Source organism: Cydia fagiglandana, chromosome 7, assembly GCF_963556715.1.
Source record: "Cydia fagiglandana chromosome 7, ilCydFagi1.1, whole genome shotgun sequence".
In the NCBI taxonomy this organism is placed as follows: domain Eukaryota; kingdom Metazoa; phylum Arthropoda; class Insecta; order Lepidoptera; family Tortricidae; genus Cydia; species Cydia fagiglandana.
In genome coordinates, this window is record NC_085938.1 from 4,168,179 (window position 1) to 4,184,299 (window position 16,121).

The 16,121-nt window shown below is 37.9% G+C and overlaps 2 protein-coding genes and 1 long non-coding RNA gene across 3 annotated transcripts in view; all 3 read right to left on the minus strand.

Moving 5' to 3' along the window:
* LOC134665749 (uncharacterized) overlaps positions 1 to 16,121 on the minus strand; it is a 249,205-nt gene that overhangs the window by 59,205 nt on the left and 173,879 nt on the right. The window lies entirely within an intron of this gene.
* LOC134665734 (ionotropic receptor 40a) overlaps positions 3,647 to 16,121 on the minus strand; it is a 29,700-nt gene continuing 17,225 nt past the window's right edge. The window contains exons 10-15 of the mRNA XM_063522708.1: positions 14,014 to 14,246; positions 11,683 to 11,842; positions 10,440 to 10,536; positions 7,012 to 7,162; positions 6,393 to 6,489; positions 3,647 to 5,452 (exon numbers count right to left, since the gene is read on the minus strand). Of these exons, the coding sequence (XP_063378778.1) occupies positions 5,262 to 5,452; positions 6,393 to 6,489; positions 7,012 to 7,162; positions 10,440 to 10,536; positions 11,683 to 11,842; positions 14,014 to 14,246 (929 nt within the window). The 3' untranslated portion in view covers positions 3,647 to 5,261. The remainder of the gene's footprint in view (positions 5,453 to 6,392; positions 6,490 to 7,011; positions 7,163 to 10,439; positions 10,537 to 11,682; positions 11,843 to 14,013; positions 14,247 to 16,121) is intronic.
* On the minus strand, positions 7,769 to 10,077 carry LOC134666282 (uncharacterized). The gene has a single exon (XM_063523437.1). It carries the CDS (start codon positions 8,981 to 8,983, stop codon positions 7,769 to 7,771), a length of 1,215 nt encoding a protein of 404 aa, XP_063379507.1. The 5' UTR covers positions 8,984 to 10,077.

Consider the following 16,121-nt stretch of genomic DNA (forward strand, 5'->3'; position numbering starts at 1 on the left):
AAAAAAGAAGCTGATTTGACTAGTAGGAAAGTCCAATTATCGTTTCTAGACTTATTAGCTGTCGTATCTTAAAATTCGAATCGGGCAGTTGTGCTAGTGGTGGAACTGAAAGCAAGTTATTTTTCCGTGGACACTGCCGAAGTAAAGTGATTAGCTTAGCTGGCGTAAACAAGTTAGGGATAATTACTATTATGGGTTTGTTTACACTTCGTTTCTTTCCATTAGGTTATTGTCACTATCTTTATCTTAGTCTAAATAACGTCACCTAAGAAATAATCTATGTGTTTTAAGAGAGTCAAGGCGTAGATATAATGTTATTTATCTTATGGAGAAACTATCTGGTTAACAAAGTAACTAAGTAATCCTCTTTATTGAATCAATTTATTAATTTAGTTAAGTATTGACGTAAGTTAGGAAGTTACGAAAATTTTCATTTATTTGAATAAAGTAGGTACCTACTTTAAAAGTGACAACAGAATCTCTACAATCAAATACCTACTGCAGTTTAAAGTCAGAATCTTTTAAATTGTTACTATACATATATGTTTATTATGTATGTACGTATTGTTAACCGGAAAATCAAAACTTGCAACAACACTAGCATCGGTGTCAATCCCTAGCGGTTGACAGCGTGGGAAAGATAGAGATCGCTTGCGCATGTAATGGCGTCGGTAGCGTAACTTGATCGGAATCTCTTAGAAATACGGTTAGTGCTTTCTATTTCTTAATAGTATGTATGTATGTATATATGTATGTATGTATGTAGTATGCCACTTTACTGCACATAAACAGATTTACATAAAACGGACAAAGACAACATAAAAATGTGATGTACAAAGTCGAACTTAACCCTAAAAGGGACCTCTTCCAGCTAACCTTTGAGAAAATGCGAAAGGATCAAACACTATCAGGTTCAGGTGTTTAGTTGTTCACTTTAATTCAATGCTTTCGTGTCATTATGCAATTTATAATATAAGAATTATTTACAAAAAAAAAATATTTAATAATGTCTGAGCGACTCCACAGTTCAGAACAAATGTCAGCATTTGCTGCAGGTTCGAAAAAAATGGCGGGTCGGTGCCCACTGGCGGGAAACTGGAAAGTTAAAAAAGAAAAAGTTAGCTTTGGCGGATTGGAATGCAAGGAGAATTGGATGGGTTTTAACGAAAGTTTGCTTTGATCAGATATTATTATTATGGCTATTATTGGTTAATAAACTCTACATTTTAAAATTAAAAGAAAAATTGCTTTTGCCAGGACTTGAACCTGTGACCTTTGCAACCCGTGCAATCCGTGCCTCACAAACGTGCAACTCTAGTAACTATATAATAACCCCCATACCTATACTCGCGAACCCCCAGGAATCTACGGGCCACAGGTTAAGAAACATTGCTCAAGTTATACGTGGACAAAATCGCGGGCACCTAGTTAGTCAATAAAACAAAAGTCAGATTTGTTTTCACAAGGCCAATTATTAATTTGCCAAACTAAATCGGATTTCGTTCATTAGGGAACTTCGTCTTTAGTAACAGTCGGGCCCTTAATTAAAGTGCTTAGTTCAAACCCGACATTTGACATCATAATTTAATAATTTAGGTATAAATCGTGGTCAAATTAACCTTTCTCTGAAGAAAATCTACAATTTACGTCATAGTTTGAAATTGTTTCCTAACGATTTCTGACATTAAAAATTCCTTTATTCGTTTATAGTCTTAAATTAGGTTATTTATTATATGAATAAGTACTTTTATACTTTTACATTGAAAATTTATTATTATAGTGTTGTTGTTGTTAATTTTCTTTTTTTTTATCGCTGGGGCTCATTTGTAGTCATTCATTATAGATAATGTTAGTCAAAGCCTTATTTAGACGATGCGAGAACTTGTATGCGAGTTTCATTACATTGCGGTTTTTGATTGGTCGGTTGAATCGGACGTAACCAACAGTCCGCAATGCAACTAAAATCAAATGCGAGTTCGCGCGCCGCCTAAATCAGCCATAAGATTACCATGTGAGTATACTGATTTATAAAATTTCGAATTGTAAAATTTATCAGTACGTGCTGACATTGAAATGTGGACAAAGCGTATCGACATACATCGAAATTAGGTTTATTATTTAAGAGCCAACAGGAGTGGTCATTTCTCCATACAAACGTACTCGACTGTTCCCTCCGTGGGTTTTGATGCTAGAGCAATGATTTTATCCCTTCGCTTAGCCTTAGCTCTAGGGATTCAAAATATTTTATAACGATAAGCTCTTTTGGTGAAATAATTGGGTCCCTCTAAAGTTTAATCTCGTTTCGGTAAAAATTTACAAAATCTTCCGTTGGGAGCTTTCCGATTGTGGGTACCTAAATGAAAATTGTTTTTCGACCAACGAACTTGCTGATCTTTCCTGGAATAGGCTGGAGTATTTATTTGTAGCGGAAGGACTTATCGTCATGGAAGTTCCTATGTAGTTATGTCATTTATTTTGCGCGTCTATTTTCAGCACAGATAACATGAATACAATAGAAGATATGTCACTTTCGAGTAGAGATTGAAATTGATGCATGCACACTGTCACGTTAGTTCACTGCATAATTAGCTATCAATATTACAACACTACACCTCCCGGTTTTTCGGGGGAAAATCTATTTTATCAACATTGATTTCTATGTATAGCAGTGGCGGCGCGTCAAACATATCTATAGGCAAGCCGGGGCTAATTTGGCTTACATATTCCCTTTACACAAACGTCTAAAAACAGGTAAGCCGGTGGGAATCGGCTTTTATGGACGCGCCGCCACTGATGTATAGCAAGTTTAACTTCCCTCGCACTTTCACGTCATACGAATTTGACAGTCACGAGCTTTAACTTGGGACCCACCTAAGGTTGAATATCGTGTAGCTGCTAGCTAGTATTCTTTCCTGCTATGTTAGGATTTTAGGTCCTTTGTTTTTCTTTGTGGTACTATTATTTCTTCTGTGCCAAAAGCTCGTGACTGTACCCGTCAAACTGGAGTATCGCAGTGACATATCTACAGTATAAAGTAATCTGCACTGTCAGTTTGTGCATCGCATTTGCATGCGGCTTAGTTTGCGCCCGCCAATTCGGCCGCACAATGTTGGAAAAATGCACGGCAAATATTACACGTGTAACGTTTGCCGGTCTTCTCGGTATTGCCGTTCTGCCTTTTGTGATGGCACATAGTACTCTCACTACTACTACTGCTCACTCATCCATATTTCCAATTCTAAAATTTGGAAAAAAATAGGTACACGAAATAGTTCTTTAAGTACCTTTTAGACGCCAGGAAAACCTATTAGAAATGTGCAGTCAAGCGTGAGTCGGACTTAATTACTTAGTTTTTGATCCGACCCCTGAGTTTTTTAAACAGTGAACGTAACCGTAAACGTGTCAGCGAACGGTCTCACAGCAAAGAGTCTCGACCAACACCTAGAGAGACTCTCGCTAGGTGGTTGGATCAAGGGTCAGATGCAGAACGCGGTAATTTTGGACGTACGTATAGTATGTCGGTTCCTCACTCTGCGGCCCTGACCACCCTAGGTTAGGTTTTTTATGTGTTTATAATGTACTTTTATATTCTTATTATAAATAGTCTAAAAAAGGATAGAATAACAAACACAGCGAGTCTTTATTGATAAAACTATTAAAAGCAGTGTGATAAATATTGAATACCAGCACGTACATAACTTTTTCCATGACGCGAAGGTCTGATCACTTTTAGTTGTGTTATAAACCAAGCGTCGACTTTCTAACTTTCTTATCTTGTTTCAGTTGACACGGGACTAACTTCTTGATACAATAATCTAGTCTCAGCTGTCGGTACTAACATAATAAAAGACGATTAAATAGTTTGTGACTTAACTTAGTAAAATAGATTTCAAAGAATATCTACCGGGTGTGGCCTGTAATATGAGCAAAACATTAAACTGAATACTGTACTCCTCATACTGACCAACATTTGTTCAGCGACTTTTAAAAATAACTTGTGCTTTGATTTTTAATACACTTTAAAGTTTATTTTAAGACGCAATGTATTGCGAATTTTGCTATGTTTAAATGCGTGACAAGCAACGTTAATCACAATGATATGGCGTGGCGATGGCGTCCATTGAAGATAAATAATATTTATTTTGTATGAAAAATTGGGAGTCTAAATACTTCATAATTTTTAAAAGTTGTTGAAGAAAAGTGTCATCGTTTGAGGAGTACAATCTATGTTTTAATTATTTGCTCGTGCTACAGGCCACACCCGGTATACGATAGGAATGCACAATTACTATTGAATAATTTTACGGTTTAGACTCACTTGTTTTTAGTCACTCGCAAACAAGTGAGTCTATTTAAACCGTAAAATTATTCAATGTTAGTATGTCTCACAACAGTTTAAATCCCACAATTGCTTTCATCACACTAAGATAGTTTTAGCTACAGTTGGTACAATATTAAAGTTACAATCTAAAGCAATTTTAAAGACCGTAATTAGTATAATAAGTCGACTTTATTGCTAACGAGATAAAAGCAGCTAACAGTTTTACATATATACGTATAGCTTAATTTAATTATAGTAATCTAGTCTGTGAATATATTTAAACATACAGGTTATTTCTATTTTAAATTAGACGTTTTCTGCTTAGTATAACACAATATATATATATGGTCTTAAACAGCAGGCCCTAAAGTGGTCTGACCCTCAAAATATGGTGTCAGATATTTGACTTTTAAGGTTAACAACACAGTGGCTAACGATGGGCCATGCCAAGCCACTGCAATGGACGTCTGTGTAAACACCACAGGGCACGCTACGCTACGATTCCCATACGATTCCTTTGAAATGTCATAAAAAACGTCAACTTCCCGATTGCGCACCATGATAGGCAACTGATGGCCAGTCGTCCGCCATTGTATACCACTGCCTCCTGTATACAATGGCGATGACTTGTTAGGTATGGCCCATTCTTGACCACTGTGTATAGTTCGTAGCTTTGTAATAGAGCCCGGCGGCTAACTTATTGTCTTTTGTTAAGTAGAACTGCACGTGCTAGGTACTTACCTGCAAAAAAGGGTCATAATTATTCTATATGGCACCTGAGCGCGGGCTAGTCCAACGCTCAAAAAACCAGTGTAGGTGCTCTCTCCGATAACGCGCCTTTATTACGCCTCGATGCCACATTTTAGACTGGTTCTGTAGTGTCCGACTCGCCGGCACTCAGTCGGGCTCTATTAGAAACCTACGAACTATACTAGACCCTTTAAACTGCAGGTCCCAAGGCTCTGTCGAGCTGCCGGTGAGCGGCTGCAGCCAGCCGCCTGAACAGTCTTCTCAGGTACTTGACAGCTTTACTGAGAACGCTCACTCGGATCACCGTTCTTGGTGAATGTTCTATGGTCTCCTTCTTTTTAGAACGACGGTGGAGTTGGATCTCGACGGTTAGGGCTATAGCTGGAAAATGATAGGATACTAAAAGAATTGGCTTAACAAATATTATTCTTTAGAATAAATTTAAAAGTGGAAAAATTACTGCACTGGGTGAGGCTTGAACTCACGGCCTCTGGGTCGGTACTCCAGTGCCCTGCCAACAGAGCCACCAAACGTTGCACAATGTACCTACTATAATTAAGTATTTAGTACTAATTTTGAAATTACTTTAGGTGCTGTAATCCAGTAACTAAACCTTTTTTTGCGTTCCTCTGAATTAGTCCATGAATACATTATAGTCTGATTTGTATGCCTTCGTTTTATAGATAGTATTTCGAAATGAAGCTGTTTGAGCATAGGTTCACATAATATGATCGTACGTTACAACAAATATATTTTCACTACACCAGCTCGGAAAGGCTTACTTTGCACTTCAAAAACTGATAGCAAAGTTGCATTTTATTCACATGTGAGGCAAAGTAATCAAATGCAAATTTAGAGTTGTTTTCTTATGTTTGCTGGTAGAATTGACCTTTAAATGACGATTTTGGATGATAAATATTTAATAACATTCATTTAGATTTGGTTAGATTTTGTTTGATATTTTGCATTTAATATTTGCTCCGGTGTGGGTCGGTTGGCTTTGGTGTGGTGAAAAATTACGTGGGGAAATTTTGTTTAACCCTCGTGCTTTGAAACCCTCGCATCGCTCAAGATTCCATTTTTCGAACCACTCGCTACGTTCGTGGTTCAATTTTGGAATCTTTCGCTTGCTCGGGTATCAATATTAGCACGAGCGGTTAAACAAACTTTGCCCCCTTGTCAAACAAATAACTATTTTCTATTTTGCTACTTTGTCTTATCACGATTGTCAGTACAGTACTGAATTGTAGAGGAGTGTTAAACAAGGACATAACAACAAAACAAAACAACAACAACAAAACATGTGGAATAAAAGTATTACCTGCCAGTAAATGGCCGATCCCCAGCAAACAGAACGCACCTTGAAGCATGCTCAGCGATACGGGGGTGAGGCCCTTCGTCGACTCGACCTGTTGCGCCTACAACCAAAATTACACTTACTACGCCGCGCGCCGCCCCTCTGTCTTACAATGTATAAAAGGCGTATCCAGAATTAAGGTTAAACTGAGAGCAGCTAGTAAAAACTCTCTTTATTCTCCGAAAACTGAGAACGTTTCAGTTTATCCACGAGAGTTGCCAAGTAAAGATGCAAATATTGAGTTGTTCCCATGGTTGGCTGGTAGAATGGACTTTTAAGTGATGATTTTGAATAAATATTTAATAGCGTTCAAGAGTGAGAGTCAATCTACGAAATTTTCGTGCTTAGCGTCCTTACGCTGCGTCTTATGTAAGCGAGCAAATCGCGAACGCGACGTGGCGCGGAGCGGCGGGCCCAAGGCTTTCGCGTTCGCAACGAGATCGCCCACGTCAGACACTTCTATAGGTATCAAAGGATTGATTTACCCCGCGCCGCATCGATTCGCTTTGCGTTCGCGTGTTGTTCGCCTACGTAGTACGCTTCGTTACTTTAGTAGCCGATGGTAGTAAAGCACTGACAATACCTGTGACGTAGTACCAGTGGAGTCCTTGAGTTCCGAACTGTCCTGATCAGTCTCGCTGACCGGGTCGGACCTTCGAGAGTGTTCCGGCAGGTTCTTGTACTCGTCCATGGTCATCTTGGCTATTATACCGGCTTCAAATAGAGACATTAAGCTGAAAGTATCCCTTGTTATTACATTTTGTGCAGCTGAAAATGCTTGGAGTGTTAGCAAGATCGAAATTAACCTATATAGCATTTTTCAAACTCCATGGTTAAGAATGACGCTAGATCGGGCCGAGGCCGGACCGAGACGTCCGACATTTCATTTTCTATGACGGTTGATCGGTTATCACGTGGTGCTGTCCACCTAAACTACAAAACTAAAATTCCAATTAAAGAAGATGGCAGGTAGGTATATACCATTAAAATGGTATCCTACCGAGCGCTAGTAGTATAAACGAACTTTTGAAGGGGACATTTTTTTGTATGGAGTTATCGTTCTTCTCCTAGTGAGTATTATATTCTTTGGTATATACACAGTAAAGCTGAATAAAAGTGTGTAAAAAGGTTATAAAGCGGGTAATAAATTATAACTAAGCAATTAATTTTCATAGTCTTGTTAATTTAATTTTCTGTTGCTTGATCAAAGGAACAAATAAAACTAGAAGAAAACATTATTCAACTTTAATTATAGTGTCTAATACACAACTGCGACGCTTCAAAGACGCGGTACATTATATCGAATTTGTGCAAATACTCAATCATCATTTGACTATCATTTAAACAAAATTTGATATCGGTATAATGATAATTAAATATGTAGTGGAAACGCTTATGAACTTGAGCATCAAAGTGATATCGACAGTGAACACATCGTAAACGTGAAAGCTCAGCGGGCGCGCGTCGATCAGCTGACTGAACGCCTTGGCCTGCGCGCGCGCGTTCGTCGGCAGTTCGTAGTCCATCACCAGCTCATTCACCAGCAATTTCGTGTCCTCCCGCACCGCCAACAAGCCGTCGCAAACCAGCGACAAAGCCAGCAAGTAAAACAACTTGATACCACTCCAACAAATCGACAATATCACGTCAACAATAATCATCTCTTTTTTAAACGAGTACAGGAGCACCCATATAGAAAGCAGTACGTAAACGAACGTACATATTAAAGCTATGAAGATTTGAAAGTTGTAGAGGCTGTTTATCAAGCGGCTCGTCTCTCCGATAACGTCATACACCTGTGAAAGTTCATGCAGTTTTGTTTCCATTTTAACCTGGCGAATCCTCGTAGCGAATACTTTATGCTTATTTTTATTTTCTCTGACAAGTCTATCGAGACTGTTATTGAGTATAACCAGTCGGACTTTAAGCATGTGAACCAAGACACATACAAGTAATATTTCAACGTCATGCAACGTGTATATGCAACCGATAAAATAAACATAAATCAAATCTGTGACGTTTCGACTCAAGGAATACCACACGAAGTATACCGAATTAATGGCAAGTGTTGCAATAATAATGGTGTAATTATAGTTCCTTGTCGTTCTGTAAATCCTTTCCATCACGGTGAGGTTTAATCTTGAGTCTATTTCCGCAAAATTTGAGATAATACGAACGTTGACAGTGTTTCTCAATAACAAATGAATAATTACAATTGCAATATACAATATGAAACATACGACCGAACTAAAATATTCTAATATTCCAATTAATGAAGTTATTGTTGTAATTTTTTCTTTTAATGAAGGCTTCCAGTAGAAAAGAAATGATCCATAAATGCCAGTAAAAATCGTCGCCAAAAATAATCCAATTCCTTTAAGTTTCCAGTCAGTAGAAATTAAATCTCTATTTTTGATTCGAAATCTAAACACTCCAAAAATGTGCTCGAAGATAAACAATGGTCTTAGAGAATAAATCACTTTATGTATTCCATTATTATCTTTTCTTTTATAATTTATCCGGTCTTTTGTATTCACAGTGATATTAGTACTCATATTATGCTTTCTGTTCGATTCCTGTTTTTTTACTATCAAGCCCGTGTAACGGTGTCAAAATATTTTTGAAGTCTGTAATGTATTAGACTTATAATCCAATAATATTTAATGGACTAAAGTGTTGTTATATAGTAATCAATTACTTAACTCCAATGAACTTCAATAACATTTGGAATAATACATCATTGTAATGAAAATGTCTCACTTCTTCATAAGTTTTAATGTATTAAGCATTAAGCATCGGTTAAATTAAATTATTTTTTTATTTTAATAATCAATCTTGTAGCGTACAAAGTTTTACATTAATTTTTACTATGACAGTGACACAGTATCACTTCGAGCAACACGGAAGGGAGGCGGCATTCGCACTATTTCCCTTCTGCCGAGGTACAAGATTAGCGCGTCAATTTAATCTAGCGCGGGTAATAAAACTAGTTGCACTTGGATTTTTCACTAGACCGAGTCCAGACGCGCGCGTGAACACTGCTGCCCAAAAATGCCTGTTTGCTCGGTTTTTTGTTATAAAAAGAGGTCGGGGACATCAAATTTACAAAAAGAAAGTGTTACATTTCACATGTAATATTTTTTTTTACATATCATACGTTAAATTACATTTAAATACAATTATTATATTTTAGTCTCAAGTAATTGTTGGATTTATCGATTTTGCTCGCTCAGTACAAATTGCGGATCGGTCGAGCGACAAATTCGACTTCTCATCTCTCAGAATACAATGACATACTTCAACGAAAATGTGTTAGTGTGCGTGTTGTGACACTAGTCACTCGTCCGTACACAAAAAGAGATCGAGGTTTGCAAGATTTGTCTTTCACGTGTGTCATTTTCTATGTATTTGTGTCGTCATTGGATTGGATTTTGTATGTAAGTGTGTGAGAAATGCGACTGTGTGCACCTTTCCCCCCGCGAGAAATGGCAGAAAGATTTGTACGGCGAGATATCGCTTGGGCCCCTCCCTTCCGACATGTCGGAAGCCGGTGTTGCTCGAAGCAGTATCAGAATTAGAACCAGAAATTTTATATTTGTAAAAACATAGAAACCTACAGTTAAGGTGTTAAATTATGAATTATGGTCAAGTTTTTCTATGTTTTACCTACAAATGCAGGTATACAAATTTTTGATCGCATGCAAAATTTAACTATTGTAGCTTGGTAGCTGTTTTAATAATAAAAACAGCTAAGTACCTCCAACACCTAGACTCTCCCTGGAAGGTTGGATCAAGGGTCAGATGCAGTACGTCGGTTTCAGCTTCAGCTTGTGCCATGCCCCGCTGCCGGTAGGTTTTTATAATGTGTTTATATGTATTTTTATTGTTTTGTAAGTGTTTTTATATTTTAAATTTATATTCATGTTATAAACAACCTAACTTGAGATGAAAAATAAATAAATAAAATATTAAAACAGCTACCAAGTCAAAGAGCAATAATATAATACTCACACATGGTTGAACGTGTCTAGATACGGGCACCCTATCTGCAGCGCGATCGCCGAGTAGCGCGTGTAAAGTTTCTCACTCAGGTGGAAATTGTGGGAGCCTGGAACAAAGTTGCGGCCAAGTTGCTGGCAAGTTGCGGGCAAGTTGCGCGCGAGTTTGGATTGCAGTTTTGACGTTTAGTTCATATTTATTACAACTTGCAATTTGTTGAGCATGTTAACCTATTCTATTTTGATAAGTAAATAAAAATACATACATGAATGAGAAAATACATTGGAATTCGTTCATTTCTAAAGCGGGCTTGAAGTGCTTTAAGAGTTTATCAAATGTTGACAGCAGCTAATGCGACATGCGCATATCAATCGTAAGTTACATTAAAATCACATTCATAAATTGTGTCGCCCCATAAAGTAGGTAGGTACATTTTCAAATTGGCATCATGGCTACACGCTACGCTACACGCTACGCTACACGCTACGCTACACGCTACGCTACACGCTACGCTACACGCTACGCTACACGCTACGCTACACGCTACGCTACACGCTACGCTACACGCTACGCTACACGCTACGCTACACGCTACGCTACACGCTACGCTACACGCTACGCTACACGCTACGCTACACGCTACGCTACACGCTACGCTACACGCTACGCTACACGCTACGCTACACGCTACGCTACACGCTACGCTACACGCTACGCTACACGCTACGCTACACGCTACGCTACACGCTACGCTACACGCTACGCTACACGCTACGCTACACGCTACGCTACACGCTACGCTACACGCTACGCTACACGCTACGCTACACGCTACGCTACACGCTACGCTACACGCTACGCTACACGCTACGCTACACGCTACGCTACACGCTACGCTACACGCTACGCTACACGCTACGCTACACGCTACGCTACACGCTACGCTACACGCTACGCTACAAGCTACGCTACACGCTACGCTACACGCTACGCTACACGCTACGCTACACGCTACGCTACACGCTACACGCGCTACTATAGACGCATCACATGAGCCGTTCGCATACGCCCGTACGTAGCTGCGCTGTCTAGTCAGCGCCATGGAAAACGGTGTCACTGCGCAGTTGCACTAACGTGTTGTCAAGCAGTAGCCATAGAGTTGACTAGACGCCGACTCTCGAAAGACGCCAGTGCGGAGTCTTTCTAGATATAATAATTGCGCCCTCATCTACCCCTGTCTGTAGTGTGTAGTTACCGAAGCGCTCTGTATCGTAGTAAAGCGTCTCTCGGCCACCGAGCACTGCGACGCGTCGGCGCGCCAGTACGAGTCGCACGCCGACCTCAACGCTGCGCACGCGTTGCACGCGCTGCCGACGCATCAGCCGCGCGAGCCGTCCGTATACGCCCGTACCATTCTGAAAAGTTGGAATGTTAATTTTTCGAGTTGAGTGTCTTCAAATAATAGGAGGTTCTCAACTCTTCATGCTTGTTACTCGATTTCGCTAACACGCCTAAATTTTTAGGGTTCCGTAGCCAATGCCTAAAAACGGAACCCTAAAATTTTCGCCGTGTCCGTATGTCACAGCCATTTTACTTGGAAACTATTTGATATAATTTGAAGAAATTTGGAACGTAGGTACGATAGGTACGTGTATTTTGTGAGCCGCTAAGTACTTAGTTAGAAGTTAAAATTTATAAGAATACTAGCTGTTGCCCGCGACTTCGTCCGCGTGGAATCTTATCTTCAACATTTTACATATTTAGTACCTATAATTTTCATATCCAAGCAATGTTGAAATTAAGTACTTTTCTTTTTTAGCAAGTTGTATGAAGTTTTAAGTCAAGTGGATTTTGATGTTGGTTGCTGAAATTACTTTTCTTGTATTCTCATAATAGGTACCTATGCCCTTATACAAAGATTCAAGTTCCGCATACCGCACTCACAAAATATCTGATCTCCATACAAACTTTCAACCCCTTTCTCACCACTTTGGGGGATGATTTTCAAAAATGCTTGAATTAGTTTTCATGTTTTTTAATTTATTACCTTTTTTTCCAAAAAGTTAAAGTTCATAGCTTAAAATTAAATTTACACCCCAAGACGAATTTTCATCCCCTTTTTAGTCCCCTTAGGGATTGAATTTCCAAAAACGTTGCAATTACTTTCTAAGAAGTTTCAAAGCATTTGTAATGGATTTAAACTTTGAAACCCATTTTAACCCTGTTAGGGGATGAATTTTACAAAACGCTGAAATTAATTTTATTGTTTTCTAATAGTATCCTCAAATACAAAGATCCAAGTCCTGCGCTCGAAAAAATGTTTGATATCCATACAAACTTTCAACCCCTTTTTCACCACCTTAGGGGATGAATTTTCAAAAACGCTGAAATGAGTTTTCTTGTATTTTAATTTAAAACGTTTTTACAAAGTTTCAAGTTCCTTGCTTAAAATAAAATTTTCACCCGCAGACGAACTTCCATCCCCTTTTTAACCCCCTTTGGGTTGAATTTCCAAAAACGTTGCAATCACTTTTTTTGCAATCGGCTATTATGCCTTTCTAAGACGTTTCAAAACCATTTGTAATGGATTCAAACTTTCAACCCCTTTTTAACCCTGTTAGGGGATGAATTTTACAAAACGCTGAAATTACTTTTCCTGTCTTCTAATAATATCCCTAAATACAAAGATTCAAGTCCCACACTCGAAAAAATGTTTGATATCCATACAAACTTTCAACCCCGTTTTCACCACCTTAGGGGTGAATTTTCAAAAACGCTGAAATTAGTTTTCTTGTATTTGAATTTGATACTTTTTTACAAAGTTTCAAGTTCCTAGCTTAAAATACAATTTGCACCCGAAGACGAACTTTCATCCCCTTTTTAACCCCCTTAGGGGTTGAATTTCCAAAAACGTTGCAATCACTTTTTTGTAATCGGCTATTATGCCTTTCTACGAAGTTTCAAAGCATTTGTAATGGATTAAAATTTTCAACCCCTTTTTAACCCTGTTAGGGGATGAATTTTACAAAACGCTGAAATTACTTTTCCTGTCTTCTAATAATATCCCTAAATACAAAGATTCAAGTCCACCACTTGAATTTTTTTTTGATATCCATACAAACTTTCAACCCCTTTTTCACCACCTTAGGGGTTGAATTTTCAAAAACGCGGAAATTAGTTTTCTTGTATTTTAATAATATATCTTTTTGCGAAGTTTCAAATTCCTAGCTTAAAAGAAAACTTTAACCCTATACAAACTTTCATCCCCTTTTTAACCCCCTTAGGGGTTGAATTTCTCAAAATCGCTTCTTATCTCTTGTACACTTTATAAATGCAATCTGATGTGCAAATTTCAACTTTCTGACTTTTGTAGTTTCGGCTCTGCGTTGATGAATCAGTCAGTCAGTCAGTCAGGACACTTGCATTTATATATATAGATAGATATTCCAGACGTGTAATTAAAAGTGATCTTTTTTTTTCATACGTGTGGCACATCATTCGATTATGATAAAATGAGGTAAAGTCGCCAGTATTTTAGGCCTGACAGGCCTTTACGAGCTGATACGGTGAAAGTTGATTCACCTACCTGTAAAATAGCTAAAGAAGAGCTATGCCGCTCGACAACCAGCTCGTATCCCTTGTATCTCATCGCATCTTCCAAAGCTTGCAGAGTCCCTATCGGCGCCTCCCGCGCAGGCCTGGCCAGCAGACTCGTCAGGTTAGCTGAGTACATGTCGCCGATGACGTAGGTGGCTCCTAAGGATATCAGGACTGCGACGAGACGAGCCTTGTGGGTGCTGGAAGGCTCTTTGCTTGACGCTGAAAGCAATTGTATTATTATTTTATAGTTATATATAACACTGGAACTTTTTCTTAACGCTAGACTTATAGTAGTGGACCCTATAATGGACGTGGATGGTTCCACGTAATGGGACAAAAAAACATAATTCCTCTAAAATAAGTATCTAAAAGTAGTTTATAAACACTGGCTGTATATTATCATAAATAAGAGTCCTAGAGCTGTTTCAGTTTGAAGTTTTATTAAATTTGGTTGTTTTTTAAGAAATTGGCGTCAACCTAAAAGTTGTCGTGTCACTGAAAAAAAATACCACTACGAATTCTTAACAACTTCGCTAAGAGAGGTGAGTTAATTTATTAAATTTTAATTAATTAATACTTGATGAAAACTAGAATGTGTTTTGTTAATTGCATTTACAATGAGATAAGGTATACAAAACACTATGTTGTGACTCCACAGATGTAAAAAAATAGGGGTATTTGGCCCAATCCCATTATAGGAGCTGTAAAACTGCGTACCTCCTATGATGGGACAAATGACAGAATGATGCTTGCTATGCCATAGTTTCATGTTTAAACAATACAGAAATAAAATGTAGTTAAGAAATATGTCAATCAGGAGGTATTCTCGGACTTCGGATAAATTAATATCGTTTTTCCAAACTTTTATTTAACTTGCCCTGTTAGTTAGTGTGGGTCCAATCTTGGTAGCTGAATTTGAGCCACTTATCGATTTCCGATTCAGTTGAAATTTTGTGTAAGTACGTAATTAAGTATGCAAATCGGATGATAATGCAATATTATGATGACATGGACCTGATCTGATGATGGAGACAGGAGGTGGCCATGGGAACTTTATCGCATTAAACCCTAACTAATTGTGTTAGGGTATATTAGAATTGTCTCGATGGATCTAATACAATAATAATTGGCTGTGGAAAGAAAAATACATTCAGCAATAAAAGCTTATACCAAAAATTGATTTATTTTGCCGTAATTTATTCCCCATTTCAATATTTTATACTGATAGAGCAATGTCCATTATAGGGGGCCCATTACTGGATCCACGTCAATTACCGGGGGCCCATTACTGGAACTTTAGTGTCCATGACTGGAGAAAAAAGCATAGTTTTAATTTGTTAAATATATGGAAACTAATTGCAGTATCTTTGATACAACACGCCTAAAACATGAAAGACGGATAGGACTTTCATCTTTTAACACGCTAAGCGGTAGACCATTTACATGTATAAGGGAAATATCATAAATACTCCAAATTTCCTCTTAAATGTCCCATGACTGGTGCTGTTACTATACAGTTTCCTTAATGAAAATATTTTAACATCATGTTTAATTAATTTCTACAGAGTAAAACAGAGCTATTTGTGCGTACAACAACAAAACAAAAACAGAAAAATTATGAATTTAAAATAGAAGAAGAGTATTATAACAACCATAACAATTGTTTACAAAATGATATACTAAAGAGGTTTATTCAATAATAAATTTTAAAGAAGCAGTAACATCTAATACTGAGTTAGTTGTAGTTATTTTATCATTTCATTTATTTCGTGATAAACTAACATACATACATACATAAGTTAGATTATAAGGAAAATTTATATTTACATAATTAATATTGTTTACCACGAAATGGGCTCGCCTCAGCATAATGCCGACCTGAGAGTCAGCGCTTATTTACAACTAGCTGTTGCCCGCGACTTCGTCCGCGTGGAATTTTATCTTCAACATTTTACATCTTTAGTACCTAAAATTTTCTATAATTGTCATATCCAAGCAATGTCGAAATTAAGTACTACTTTTCTTTTTTAGCAAGTTGTAACTATGAAGTTTTAAGTCAAGTGGATTTTGATGTTGGTTGCTGAAATTACTTTT

What these genes read in the sequence shown, in the direction of transcription:
- LOC134666282 (XM_063523437.1), bottom strand. Translation starts at nt 8,983, where the DNA reads ATGAGTACTAATATCACTGTGAATACAAAAGACCGGATAAATTATAAA.